The 14,515-nt window shown below is 36.7% G+C and overlaps 1 protein-coding gene across 1 annotated transcript in view; it reads right to left on the bottom strand.

Annotated features, from left to right (window-relative positions):
- The window catches only part of LOC108975555 (jerky protein homolog-like), a 32,608-nt gene extending 18,397 nt beyond the window's left edge, over positions 1–14,211 (bottom strand). Inside the window, exon 1 of the mRNA XM_018944112.1 lies at positions 14,190–14,211. Within this exon, the coding sequence (XP_018799657.1) occupies positions 14,190–14,211 (22 nt within the window). The remainder of the gene's footprint in view (positions 1–14,189) is intronic.
- Between the last annotated feature and the right edge of the window lie 304 nt (positions 14,212–14,515).

Here is a 14,515-nt window from a genome sequence, read left to right as displayed (position 1 = left end):
ATCCGGACAACATGACCTAGCCAGCGTAGCCTCTGTCTTTTAATTCGCTGAACTATGTCAATGTCGTCGTATATCTCGTACAGCTCATCGTTCCATCGAATGCGATATTCGCCGTGGCCAATGCGCAAAGCACCATAAATGTTTCGCAGAACTTTTCTCTCGAAAACTCGCAACGTCGACTCATCAGTTGTTAACATCGTCCAAGCCTCTGCACCATATAGCAGGGAATTATGAGTGACTTATAGAGTTTGGTTTTTGTTTGTCGCGAGAGGGATTTGCTTCTCTGTTGGCACGAGTTATCCTGCATTGGATTTCTAGGCTGACATTGTTGGTGGTGTTTACGTTGGTTCCAAGATAGACGAAATTATCTACGACTTCAAAGTTATGACTATCAATAGTGACGTGAGAGCCAAGCCGCGAGTGCGACGACTGTTGGTTTGATGACAGGAGATATTTTGTCTTGCCCTCGTTCACTGCCAGACCCATTTGTTTTTCTTCCTTGTYCAGTCTGGAGAAAGCAGAACTAACGGTGCGGGTGTTGAGGCGCCAGCAGCTGTACACTCTTATAGAAGGGCACTACCACACTGGTAGTGATATGTCGGAGTGGCTCCGCTCATGCGTCCTCTCTTTTAGCAATGACACCAGTCTCCACACGGGTTGACTACCGCATCTTACACAAGGGTTAGTCGTTTAGAGTATGGACTGGGTATAGCTCTACAACTGTAATTGCTTACTCAGAAGCATGACTATACCCCATTGCATTCCCTTGTTTATATATTGTATAAGCTAAAGAAATCACATGCTAACGTGCCGACTTGTCAGAAGAATCAAGTCGCATGAAGGCTATGAATTTCCTTTCTGAACTTTGCGGGTCTGGTGGTGTTACTCAACTTTGTAGGGCAGAAAACAACCCGGAATTATTTGGAGACTTGCTGCCCAGTTGGCGGTACTTAGAAAAATAAAAATTTGGGTCGCTTCCGGTTACGTAATTTCAATGGTTATGATAACGGTGTTACTGAGCGTAGAGTTACACAGAGCTGTACGATTTCTAAAAGTATCATATTCAGATAATAGAAGATCCTCTTAATCGGGTTGCTGCTAACATATTACTCCATCTAATCAATGGAAAATGTAATCCTTCTTATTTTCTAACTTTAATATGTTTTTCATCTTGTGCCAATCAACAGATCTCTCTTTTCTATTCATTGTGAACTCAGATTCCATCCGACCTCTACTAGTGTTTTCGGCACTTCGGACAATTCGCACTAAGCTTATAATCTGTAATTCTGCAATGAAGTACTAATTTTTTCGATAACTTGTTGTCAAAAATCAAAATTTGGACCAATTCTTTGATGATTACTTATACTCATTGATAGTAATAATATTTTATTTTGGTTTTTATATTTGTTTAAATTCTGTTTTTTTTCGGATATTCTCCTCAAAATTTTTTCAAACTGAGAGATAGAAAAAATCAATTTTACAAATCAGTAGAAAACTTAGGTTTTCTTTGATGTTAGGCTTTTTAGCTATTTGTTACTCGTAAGCACAACCATTCGGACCCAAGTTACCATAGCCTCCTATCGGAGCAGATCCGTGTTAAGTTCTGGGAAACAATTTCTTGCGTATTAGGTAACTTTCTGCGTACAATCTAATAAATCACCACATTTTATTTTTTTATTCGCCAAATTTAGGTGAAAAATAAACGGTTTACAAATTGTCGAGCAATAATATTTATAGAACCCGAAAGAAAAGTAATGAAGTATGTCTGAAGTTCTTTGGTGTTAAATATACGTGTGAAATGTTGAAATTCATGTGGAATGAACTGAGAACGCCAAGCTAATTGCATTAAGAAAAACAACAAAACGTAATACTTTTATACTTTGATTCTGCACAAATATTTTATTTGAGCTACTCGCTATTTACAAATTCATAAAAAGCGCTTAGCTTCTCAGATTATTTGCGTAGCAGCAATTATAATGAGAGTAAATCAAAATGCGATTGCAGAATATGAAATGGAAAAATATACAAATTATGTGTGCCAAAAGCTTATTATTATTACTTAATGGTGTACTTACAGTAGGGGGGTATAACATCATAATACACTTTGATAGGAACAGCTAGTAATCAGTAGGTGTTATGTCCGAATTATATAGTGGATGCATATGATTCACCCAACCTAACTCCCAGAGCTTCTGTTAAAGCTGCCGTTTGTTTCTTTCAAATGAAGTAATGGTCGGAATTAAGAGTTTGGCTCATAAAGGGTCGCAAAAAACAAATTCTTATTGACTGTAAAATCTGGATTGGCAAACGTTTGCGCTGGCTCAACGCGGTTGGACCAGAACCGTTTTCGTTTGACGCTGTCGTAAAATATCCCCTTGTCATCATCAATAATCAACGATTTTAGAAATGATATTTTTTCGTGAACCCGTGTGGTACCCAATATGCGCTTCTTCTGTATCCAGCCTTATTTACAAGGTTTCAAACGTGAAACATTTTGCTCTGGTAAATGAAACCTTTTCACATTTTCAGCCACTTGACTTCCGCTTTCGCCTTTATTGAAAAGAAGGTGTAAAACACTATAATTTTCATGTCCTCGAAACAGTCGAAATAGTATTTTTCGGTATAGCCTTCAAGATCATCTTCTATTCGGTTTTTATCTCCTCAATCGTGTCAACAGGGTGCCTCCGTATTAACACCTTTGAGTTTGCTAAATGTGCACGGATCCAAATTAGACGCCTAAATGCAAATGGAAGTCCGTTGAATAGCTGTTGCCTGGCGAAAGTCGTCTATTCAATAAAGAATGCGTTTCGTGCGCTTCGCTCAACTTATGGTCAACATGATCGGCCTACTGTGCGTACTATTCGCAACAACATCACCTATTTTAAGACCCAGCATTCAATACTGGATAATATTCGATCGAATAAACCACGTTTAGCATGCAGTGAAGAAAATATAACAGCCGTAGCTAAGAGTATACACGAAGACCGTGGAGAGCTGATTCGGCACCATGTAAAGAACGATTTGGACATTTTACGACGAGATCTTAAATTGTAAGTGTAAAGCTTACAGCTTGTGCAAGAACTGAAGTCACTTCGCTCTATGGGCTCTTGAAAAGTTCTGAGTACATCCGACGTTTTCGAAGGCCCATTTCTGGCTTAATGGGTATGTAAACAAGCAAAAGAGATTAAAGAGCTGCCATTTCATATAGAAAAAAACAGTAGTTCGATGTGGTTTGTGGACCGGTGAAATCATTGGTCCATATTTCTTTTTCCTTTAACCATCCCGCTTCGATCCAGGCCTTGGAGCAAAACATCACGCATGTCATTCGCCAGTTATCAGTCGACATTTTGGAATGAGCTCTCGAAAATTTGACATAAACGGATGGACCGTCTGAAACATAGAGTGATAATAAACATTCCCCATTTAATTTGAAGTTTATGTGTGTTTGCTTTAAATTGTAGGGAACCTCGAAATTGATCACCTTTTATATATAGATAAAAAGATAAAGTCAAAATTTCGAACCACCCTAATGCAAATAAATTATATGCATACATATGTAAATGCAAATACGTTTGTGCGCGTGTTAAACTGTTTTGCTGCTACTTGTAAAATTAGCGACAACAGGTTGACTATCTTGGCTCGGCTGTGTGAAGATGTCATAATTTGTGAATATCTTTATGTGCCATAGAACATATGACTGCCAGCACATATAAATGAGCATGTAAGTACGTTTGTATATGTCAGAGTAGGTGGGTGGAAGAACCGTTGTTTGGTCAGTGATAAGATGCGACAAGAAGATTTACAATTAAAAAGTCAACACCTTGAGTGTTCAGTGTTTTTGGAAGGTCGGTTGGATGGGCGTTGATTTCGGTAGTTGATACTGTGCAGATTGCGAACAGCCAAAAAACGTTGAACTGAGAAACGCCGAGTCATGCTAATTGCGCGTTATGCTTATGATGAAATCTTGGTTGTTTGTGATGAAATAGGCACACAATTGTAATTATCGAGGTGTGTGTAGTATCCATAAAATTCTAGAAAAAAGAGCATAGAAATGAAGCTAAAGATAACATTTATGTGTATGTGTGTGTGTGTGTGTGTGAAAGCGGTAGCTAATTTTGCTTTTGGTGCATCAAATATTCGGTAGAAGAGCAAAAGGGAATATTATCTCCTAGTCGTAAATTCAAAGGGTTCAAGGATAAAGTGGTAATGAACTTTAGCATTTATATGTAGTTAGCTTTATTTGTTAATGTATTAGTTATAGAGTTAACTACTTTCATCTATACAGACTTTCTAAAACACTTGACCAAAAGCTATTTTGGATACATCCCATCTTTTCATATTTTTTATTAATTTTCGGCCTAATGTTGACATTTGCTACACAAAATCAAAAGTATTAGATCTGAAATATATACAAATATTTAGAACAACACAGTTTAGATGATGTTAGGTTATACTGTTCCGATGTCACGCCACACATAGACTTACTGGTCCTTAGTAAGTTAAGATTTGTGGGGAAGTATTCGTCTTACGTCGTCATATGAACTTTGATAGCGAGTTGATTTTTTGATAATTCGCCTAGCTTCTTGAATAAGTAGCACCTAGATATCGAAGATGAGTTCTAGATAATGCTGGATAGAAACATCAGAGATATACCAGCGTCTCTCTCATGCCTATTTTCATGCGCTTTATGCATGTATCGTTATTATTTATACAGTGTTCTGGAGCATCTGAAGTTTTTCCTCTACGCTTCTCCACACTCATGCGACCTTATCGATACTGCATAATTTTTGAACGAGCGGTCGATTGACTTTAGCTAAAAACGTTACTTTGCCTTTCCTCAGGTGCTATCGGCTAGGAGATCTATACTTTTTCAATAATCGCGGTCACATGCGGAGTGAGCTAAAGCTGTTGAGTGTAGTACTCAAAATCTTATAATTGTTGAGAGCCGGAATTTTATTGTCATCGACTGTGATATTAAGATCTAGTCTGCACTCCTTCGTCCAGTTCGTGAATATAGTCGCTTTGGATTTAATTGAATTAATTCAATATCATAAAATCTGCGGATGAGTTATTTGGAACTTCCTCTGATGATTGAGACAGTTTCGAGATACAGAAGGTAAATTGTAGCGAGAAGAACCACCTGTCCAATTCTTCTTAACTTCCTCGAAATAGTGCGGACGTTCGTTGACCGCTCAGATAGTGCAAGGTCCACCTCTTCATTTCGGAGAGAGCTTAGTGTTCGCTGTATTCTAGTAGCGGTGTGTGGTAGATTGCGGTTTTGACAAGCTCAACGCTACTGGAATCCGTCCTCTCACAGTGTAGTTTTTGATACAGGGCAAGCAAGGAGATAATACGTTTTGTGTGAGGATTTATACTACAGTATGTAGAAGTTCCGATTTCGAAAGGAAACTTTAGCTATTACGACGCTAGCCGGATCGACGTTGTTAGAGTAAAACTCAACCAGTTCTAACTGTGGATTTAGAAATAACATAAACTAATGTCGAATTTATCGATAACCAATGGAAAAAATAAAGTATCAAGCTGTGTTAGTCTGATGCTAACCAGAACTTGAGCTAATTAATATATATGTATATATATATGTATAAAGGTATATATACATACAATACCTAAAGACAATAAATTTACAATAAAATCTCCCCCACCTCCCGTAAAAGCGTTCATCTAATATTGCTTCAGTTTATATATTTCCTTCGGCCTTCATGCCTCACATTCAAACACTCGCACTCAAACAATCAGCTCTCGCAATTTTTCCATCCCCTTTTATTTGATGCACACTTCTATTTATCTTCTGAACGTGTGACATAAGCTTTTCTTCCATTGCGCGTTATAAAAATATTTTTAAATAAATATTTCACTTTCTAAAATTTACATTTCGCTGCTGAGCAAATATAATAGAAGTACCATAATTCTGTGACAGCGCAGAGTGTTTGCACAAAGAGTGTGTCAACATGAGTGTCACATACGAGTAAATACGCTCACATATACATACACATACGCAGCTACTCTCGCAGATTGTTCTGAGCCCTTTGTTTTGCATGGCTTTTCGGTTGGTTAACCGTTTAAGTGTGCTGGTAAGTAATTTTTCCCACGATTTACATTCCACGCTTGAGCTTAGTTGCAGATTTTTAACTGTGCAATTAAATGCTTAACTTTTCTAAACCCATTTAAGCTTAACTCAATACCAACTCTTATAAATTGCAAATATTGTAGTAACACCAGCAGCAATCTTTGTTGTTGCCCGAGCAGTTGTTGGCGTACTCACAGTACCATTTTTTTTATTATTTTATGACAGGGCCATATAGTTTTCCAGCAATATAGTCGTATCTGTGCGTTCACTTCGGTGCAATTGACGTAGAGCTACTTGCAAGCGAGTGCAAACGATAATAAACATCCATAGTAATATACAAGTATAACTATATACCATAATAATCGAGGGTAGACCAATAAGTAGCACAGAAGAATTTTTTTTTTTTGTGACCGCACTGTCAAAATTCCAGCCAAATGAGAGAGATCAATATTCGTTTCGTAGCTTAATACTTGTTTTGAAAGGGAATGCGCTAAGATGCTAAACACGCTGACTATTCCACCTTGATGGGGTCATTAAAATTTCACCGATTTGCATGAAAAAATCTGCGGTCTCACATAGGTGCCGATGAAAAGTTCTAGAGATAGCTGTACAAAATATCTGGCTTGAGGAAGCTGTCAGCGCGACAAGTTCAACCGTGAGATCTTCATAGCAGTATTTGGCATTATCTGGGTATTTTTATACGAAATCATGAAATATGGGCCCCCATATATATCAGATACCCAAAAAAAGTCAAAATAGTTAATTTCATCATTTCCACTTTATTCTGAGAAAAGTTCAAAATGTATTATCGGATTCAGAATCCATCAAAAAGATGATAGAAATCGTATTATAAGATTCCCATGACATGATCCATCATGGTAGTATACAGTCTGCCGTCTTCTCCAAAACCTAAAAAAATCGCTGGAGGTGCAAAAATATATCTAAAATACTTCCTCAAAAAGTATTTTTCAGACGGAATGAAGTAGTTGAAGCGCTGCTGGTGAAATCTATCAAGCTAAAACGAAATTTTGTAGAGAAATAAGAGTTCCATTTTTCAGAAATACAAATACGGAAACTAAAGGATGTCACCATAACCGTTAGCAAGAGAAATCTTTGAAAACTGAGGTCCAAACAATCCCGTGCACTTATCGAATAGTTACAAAATGAATATAATCACCTTAATTCTGTTTAAAATCATATCCGTAATTTGAACCTTAGTTTAGCCAAACAGCTTCGACATTTAGTGTCTAACATAATTGAGTCAGTTCTTTGGACTCAGCTTATATATTTAGTTTGTTGGTATACCTCATTAACAAAGAACATTATAAGTATGATTAACAAATTGCTTTTGGCGTGACTCAGTACGTATATATATACTTTTAAGGAATGACTAATATATTCTTTAATAAGTATAGTATTAAATATTAATACTATTTAGTAAACTTTAGTGATCAATTATTGGTTTATTTATTTAATGTCTTTTAAACAGAAGGTACTCTGACACATATGTACATACACACAAAGGTCCGTCTAAAAACCTTCCATAAGTAATCACAAATATACCTGCAGGGTTAGATTTCCGATACATTCCTTCGACAGTCTTTGAAATTAGAATAATAAAATTTCCAAATAAACGGCAGTTGAAACACTCGTACTTCTAAGTCTAAGCGGAATTTTCCTCATATCTGGTTTTTACAAAAAAGTAAGGTAAATTTATCAATAGTGGAGACTATTTTTTCTAGGTTGGTAAAGCTGTCCACAACATTTGAACTAGCATTATGGAAGTAATATTCTGCGCGATCACATTGAAAATGTGCGTAAGGCCTTTGAACACCAAACTAGTATGTTAGAAACATAGTTTACATATAAGTGGAACAACGAGTTCAAAGCGAGCTGAGCTGACTGAATCCAAGACGAGACTGCTGTGGCTTGGATACGGAAATATTGTAATAATATTACACCAATTGAATAACAATTTTAGGATCCATAAGTGTACTTTAAACCAAAAGCCATAAGTTACACAACATGGATTTATGTACAATTGCAGGCATTCAAACTTGAGGTATAACGACCTCCTATGTAACGGGGTTTTCAATAAGAGCGCCACAAAAGTTTTTTCATCATTATTATGGAACTCGATTTCTTTTGGATGACCATACATAAATTGGCCGGTAGTGCTGCAATTTCACGTTCGATAGTCTTACGAAGTTCATCAATCGTCGCTTGCCGTAGCCGTGACGTAGTCCCACAGTAAATATTATAACGGCGTGAAATCGCACGACTGAGGCGACCAATTGATTGGGTCAGTTTGTGAGATAGTACTATAACCAAACTTGGTTTTCAGTAAATCGATTGTGACATTCGCCATCCAAGTCCATATCATCCAATTCGGGCCAAAAATATTCGGATTTCATTGAGCGGTAACGATTCCCATTCACTGTAATGTTCTGGTTTTGATCATCAGCGAAGAAGTACGACCCAATAACGAAGCCGACCCATAAACCGCACCAAACCGTATTTTTTTCGGGATGCAATTGTAACTTATGACGTACGTGTAAATTGCTGTCTGACGATGATTCTGGTTCTTAAGCGGCTTCAGTTCTTGCGTCAATTTGTTTTTGTAAGGATGTAGGCCAAGCTTTTTTAGTAAAATTTGCACAGCAATGTCACAAAGATGCCCAACGCTTAAGAACGACGTATGAGAGACTGACTTGGGTCTTCCTTAATTGCTGCGTTAGCGGAAGCAATATTCTCGACACTGCGGGCATTCTTTGTCTTACTGGCATGGGAACATTTTGTGCATTAAAATTTTTACAATAGATGCTCAATTGCTGATCTGACAAGACGATGATGACGACCATTAAATGGACGTAGCGCTCTTAAAATTGAGGCCACTGACTCCGAATTTCGATACTTAATTTTAATCATTTCTGCTCGTTGTTGGCTCGTAAGGCCATAATGACCATTATGAAATGGCAAACCTTACGGAAGAGAAATATCAAAAGAGCGGAAAATATATGGTGGTGTCATTTGCTGACCCTAACAGTCTACTTTTGTAGCGTCCCTATTGAAAACCTCGTTTAGAATATAAGTTATCTGTTTAACAACTGAAAATTAGCGCTTAAAGTCTCAAGAACCCCTATTTTTTAAAGATGGATGTGATAACCCCATTATACTATTTTAGTTTTTTCATGGCACGTGATCTCCAAGATTTTTAAAATTTCATATGTGTCTATTTATGCGAACATATTATATGTATTTCAACTATATTATGCTGCATTCGTGTATACAAACAATTTCTTGCCAGTTCGAAAAATTATTATTTATTTGCCGTCATTCCAACTGCACTTTTTCACCACCTCAATAATGAGGTGTAATAAAACGCACTTTTTGTTTGTTGCGTCACCACCAACCAACACCAGCGGTGATCACCAGTTATTTCTGTCACTATGGTGAGTGCAATTAATATTGTTTTAGATCCACAGGCGTTCAATGCCATTTCATGCACACATATATACATACATATAGTACATTTATATAGACTATATTGTGTGTACATGCAAATAAATGTATGTCTATAGTTAGCATTTAATTGTGTACCAACTGTCGCCAAGCAGACCGACTGGGCGCTTCGATATGCCACCGGTTATTGCAACTGCTGAAATTCGCATAAACACTTCTGTATTTACTTATGGTGGCTGATAATGACGAAAAGTCATAAAATTCGCAAACTTGCTTGGAAATAGTTAATATTTACAATTTGTTAAATTTATGATGTATAAATGTTTATAAGGTTGTTAAATGTGCAACAGAAGACAGCACAAATAGTGATGTGAGTAATGAAAAATAAGAAATAAAACCAAATCGCTGTCATATATACATACATATATACCTACATTGAAGGTGTTGAAGGGGGTCGTTGTAATAGATAACGACATACGATTACAAATGCGATATTTCTAATATGGAAGAATTTTAGACCTAGTACAATGTATAATTTTAATGTATGTATAACAGATCATTTCGAAGTGAGCCAGTTTTTTTTTTAAGAAAAAAATGCAGGTTTAAGATTTTTCAGGACTTTAAGCAGATTAAAAGTTCATTATTTCATATCAATATTTAACGAGGAAGAGTTATTTTGGGTAAAACTTTTTGTTATAGAACTCTTTATGACAACATTATCCTCATATGACATTCACGTAAATTTATTATTTTTTTTCCTTTCAAATAAAAAACTTCGTTTCAGTTAAAAACTACAGTTTACGGTTTCCCGAAATAAATTAGTCTATAATATTATATTACTTGTGTCATAAGATTTTTTTTTTTTTTTTGGTATACGAAGCTGAAGAAAGTATACATTAACATTCAAAGAACACAGCGAGCAAGATTTATGTGGCTTGTAGTTAAACATATAATTTTCTCAATACGCTTTAATTTTCTTCTTTTGCTTTGACAATACTGCCGACGATCGGAAACTTCGGCAGTAGCCTCTATCCTTTACGAGTTCATGCCAATTGTACATCCCCAGTGCAGGCGGATCGCTATGCACTTATTCCTTCCATTGGATGCCTGGTCCACCCAAGAGCCTTGAGTCGACGGAACTTTTCACTGGATTATCATATTCCAAGCGAACGACAGCGGATTCGTTGAATTTTTATGCACTTAACTATATCCATGTCACCAACACAACTTCTTCGATACTCATCGCTCACGCAGACGGCTGTAAATATCTTGCAAAGTACAGTTTTCTCGAATGCTCCAAGTGCAAATTTCTGCGCTCTATGATCGAACTAGAATAATGAGAGTTATAGAGCGGAATTTTTGTTCATCAAGAGCGGCTTTTTATTGCCTAACGATCCCAAAATTACACCTGTTGGCAACAGTTATTCGGCGCTTAATCTCCACGCTTAGATTAAGATCGAGATGTACAAAGTACTTAACTTTTTCAAATTTTTAGCTGCCATCAGTGAGGTAGTCCCAAAAATACGAGGAATTTTTGTATGTGCCCCAGGCCACTGTTTCCGCTATTAGCAGGTTCGAGAAGTTTTCTCTCCCGGACTTGAAATTATTTATTTGCTATCTTAACTTCCAATTTTTGTGCCATACTCTTATTAGCCAGTATCTCAAGCTCTTCGTACTCACGTCTTTATTCCTCTCTCTTGTTTTTGTTGAAAATACGTCATTTTTCCCTCCTCTTCTCGTCACAATCGGCTGCAGGGTGGCCTATATACCAAGATAGTAACGTACCGTCTTTTCCGCAATGGTATGATGAGAAAGTGAAACTATTTGTGTACGTCTTCGCGATGGGAGTTGCTTTCTTTAAACAGCATTGATGACCACGTAACGGTATTCCTTGGCTGTCTGTTGTGACTACAGCTTTCCGCATTTCGCTCCACTATGTAAGTGTTCGTATTCGTACCGTAACTGCACCAACATAGTGATCCAAGTCGATGTTACTACCTCGGATAAAACGGCGGTTTAGTACACTGAAAGCGTGCCTTCCTTCTACCACAACGTGATTAATTTCATTGCATGTACATATTTTGATGAGGGGACAGCCAAATAGCTTTTGGAATGTTTAGATGCTGAAACCTGGTGCTACAACCTGTTGTCGTGAAGACTAAATTTTAAAAACATCGACTAAAATATGGCTTCTTTGACCACCTTGGCGTTGAGATCACCGAACACGATCTTAACAACGTGGCAAAGACATTTCTCATATGCTTCTTCCAAGCGTTCGTAGAATTGCTTTTTGGTATCGCCGTCCGTTTCTTCTGTCGGTGCGTGATGAAATGTAGCCTTGTTGTCGGCTTTATTGAGCTCTTAAACCGATAGTTATAACCATGAGATCCACACGGGTTGGTTAACACATCTCACTCAAAGTTATTGACGTTGCCCGGGGTGTCCAATACAGACGCAGAAGTAGGGGTTGATTATGGTATGGCTCAACGAAAGGACGATGCTACTCTACGTTTGTGGAAATAATATTTGTATCGAAAGAGGAGCTAAACAAAATGCCAAAAAATTAATAATTTGAGGTTTGGAAATAATAATGGCAGTAGTGCAGTACATCTTGTTTACTTGAAAAGAGACGACATAGACATCCGGACGCAAAAAAACTAAATTTTTAGGTATTCTATTAATTTTATATGATTGAAATTTGGGGATATTACTTTTCTGACAACAGTATGTCTGTATGTGAAAAATGGGATGAATTTGGTCAATAATTCCTTTAGCTCTCATATGTCTAATACAAAAATTTTCGAACTTCCGGATGACTTTATACCGCATATGATAAATATATGTAAAATTTACTTACTTATAACTAGCCTAAGTTCTGTTACCACGCTTCTAAATTATATGTACAAGCATATATGTATATGTATATATATATATGTATATGCAAAAACCGATGTTTCTGCAATTAACTAGTTATTTAGAAAGACAGATACGTATATTTAATATCTGAACAAATATTTGTATATACAGATATGCATATTTGATATACACGTACCTTAGAGGTTCTTTCATTTTTATTTGCATTATCAGTTTGAAATCAAAACTCTCCTTATCGATGACTTTCAATGACTTTCACAGCGACAAACGATTGCTGCAAAATATATTTATATGGGAATATTCTGCCACTTCGTTGTGTATGTAACATTGTGTATGTGTGTCATGTCAGTAAGCAATGCATGTACGAGAAATTAATCGGCACGACCTAAAACACTGACAATGCAAAAAAATAAAGAAAAAATATTCGTTTGATTGAAACATTTTTAATCCAACATAAAACCGAAACTATTTTTAAGTAATTGATGTGGTATTTTAATATTTTAGACATTGGAGTAGCAAGACATTAATGCAAATGAAATAAATGAGACAAACAATCTTATCAGATACAACAGAAAGGTATTTTTGATGATGATTGCCTTATGTTAGGACAAAAAATATAATAAAATGTGAGCTTTTTTGATAATCTTTTTCTTAGAAAAACGGGTTCGTTTATATTTTTGCAATTCGGTTTCAAATCGTTCTAATTCGGTATAATAGAAACTATAATAAAACTGCTTTGCTAGTCTTCGAGTAGTCATGCTGAATATCAGCTGCTGCTGTGAATATCAGAGAATTATATCCATCACCTTTTCTGAAGAGTAGTCATTGCTTGTTCGTCCCCGGTGTGTACCAGTGTGTACCAGTGGATAAATATTTGCCGACGGTCATGAAACGAATACTCTTCGGATTGCGAATTGTGCTTAAACAGTGTCAAACACTGCTGCAAAGAACAAATGCGGTACGAATCGCGCTGAAAGCTCTCTCTTGCTCAAGTGTATTTTGAAATGTTTACAGCATTGTTGTCACATTGTCTTTTGTTGTTGCGGTTTTCGGGGCATTTGGGCATGGCTGATCAAAAAGGACTAGCGTTACATCAATTTTAGACGATCACTATGTAAACATAATAATCACCCAAGCGCTCTTCAATTTCACTACATCCGATATCCCATCCAAAAATATTAAATCACGAACTCATATTGCCTTTTCCGTTTTTCCACAATTTGCTAAGCCTAAGTGAGCAAAACAGCGGTCAAAACAAAACTATGAGACCAATTCGGCAAATGAGTTCAAACATTTGGCAATAGGAGTCTGCAAAGACATTCGAAGGGACTCAGATGCAGAAGAGTTGTGAAATTGTGCCTTTGCTTTTTAAAAACCCGTTTGTTTATTTTTTAGAACTGAATTTTTGTTTTATGTATTACTTAAAATACATAAGTATATAGACGAAATAGCTAAACCAAAACCTGCTTATTATATCCATTAGTACAACACAATAACAAAGAAATATATTTGAAATATGTCTACTATACATACAAATATAGAGGTACTCTTTTCAATAGCCTTTTTTTGGCAGATCACGCGTGAGTTGGATCGAGCTCTTCTGTTATTTTGGTGTAGTATTGTTGAGCATTTCATCATGGAAAGACTTACGCCTGAACAACTTTTATAATTAATTCAACTTTATTACGAAAATTTACGTTCACGAGGATGTAATTCGCACGCTTCGCTCAACTTATGGTTAACATAGTCGGCCTACTGAGCTTACCATTAGCAACACCATTAGCCATCTTGAGGCACAGCATTCATTATTGGATAATATTCGACCGAATAGACTACATCCAGCATGCAGTGAAGAAAATAAAGTAGCTGTAGCTGAGAGTGCACACAAAGATCGTGAATAGTCGATTCGACGCCGTTCCTACAATTCGGACTAACGTATGGAAATACTTGGTGCCTTTTACGTCGATATCTGAAATTGAAAGCGTACAAAATACAGCTTGTGCAAGAACTGAAGTTGCTCGACCTTCCTGAGCGACATCGCTCAAGCAGAGCCGACTTTTTCGAGTCAAATTTTGTTCAGCGATGAGGCTC

Source organism: Bactrocera latifrons, unplaced genomic scaffold (genome assembly GCF_001853355.1).
Source record: "Bactrocera latifrons isolate USDA-ARS-PBARC rearing strain unplaced genomic scaffold, ASM185335v1 scaffold_67, whole genome shotgun sequence".
In the NCBI taxonomy this organism is placed as follows: Eukaryota; Metazoa; Arthropoda; class Insecta; order Diptera; family Tephritidae; genus Bactrocera; species Bactrocera latifrons.
The sequence above is the reverse complement of the archived record's forward strand: the minus strand, read 5'-3'. Positions and strand labels throughout refer to the sequence as shown.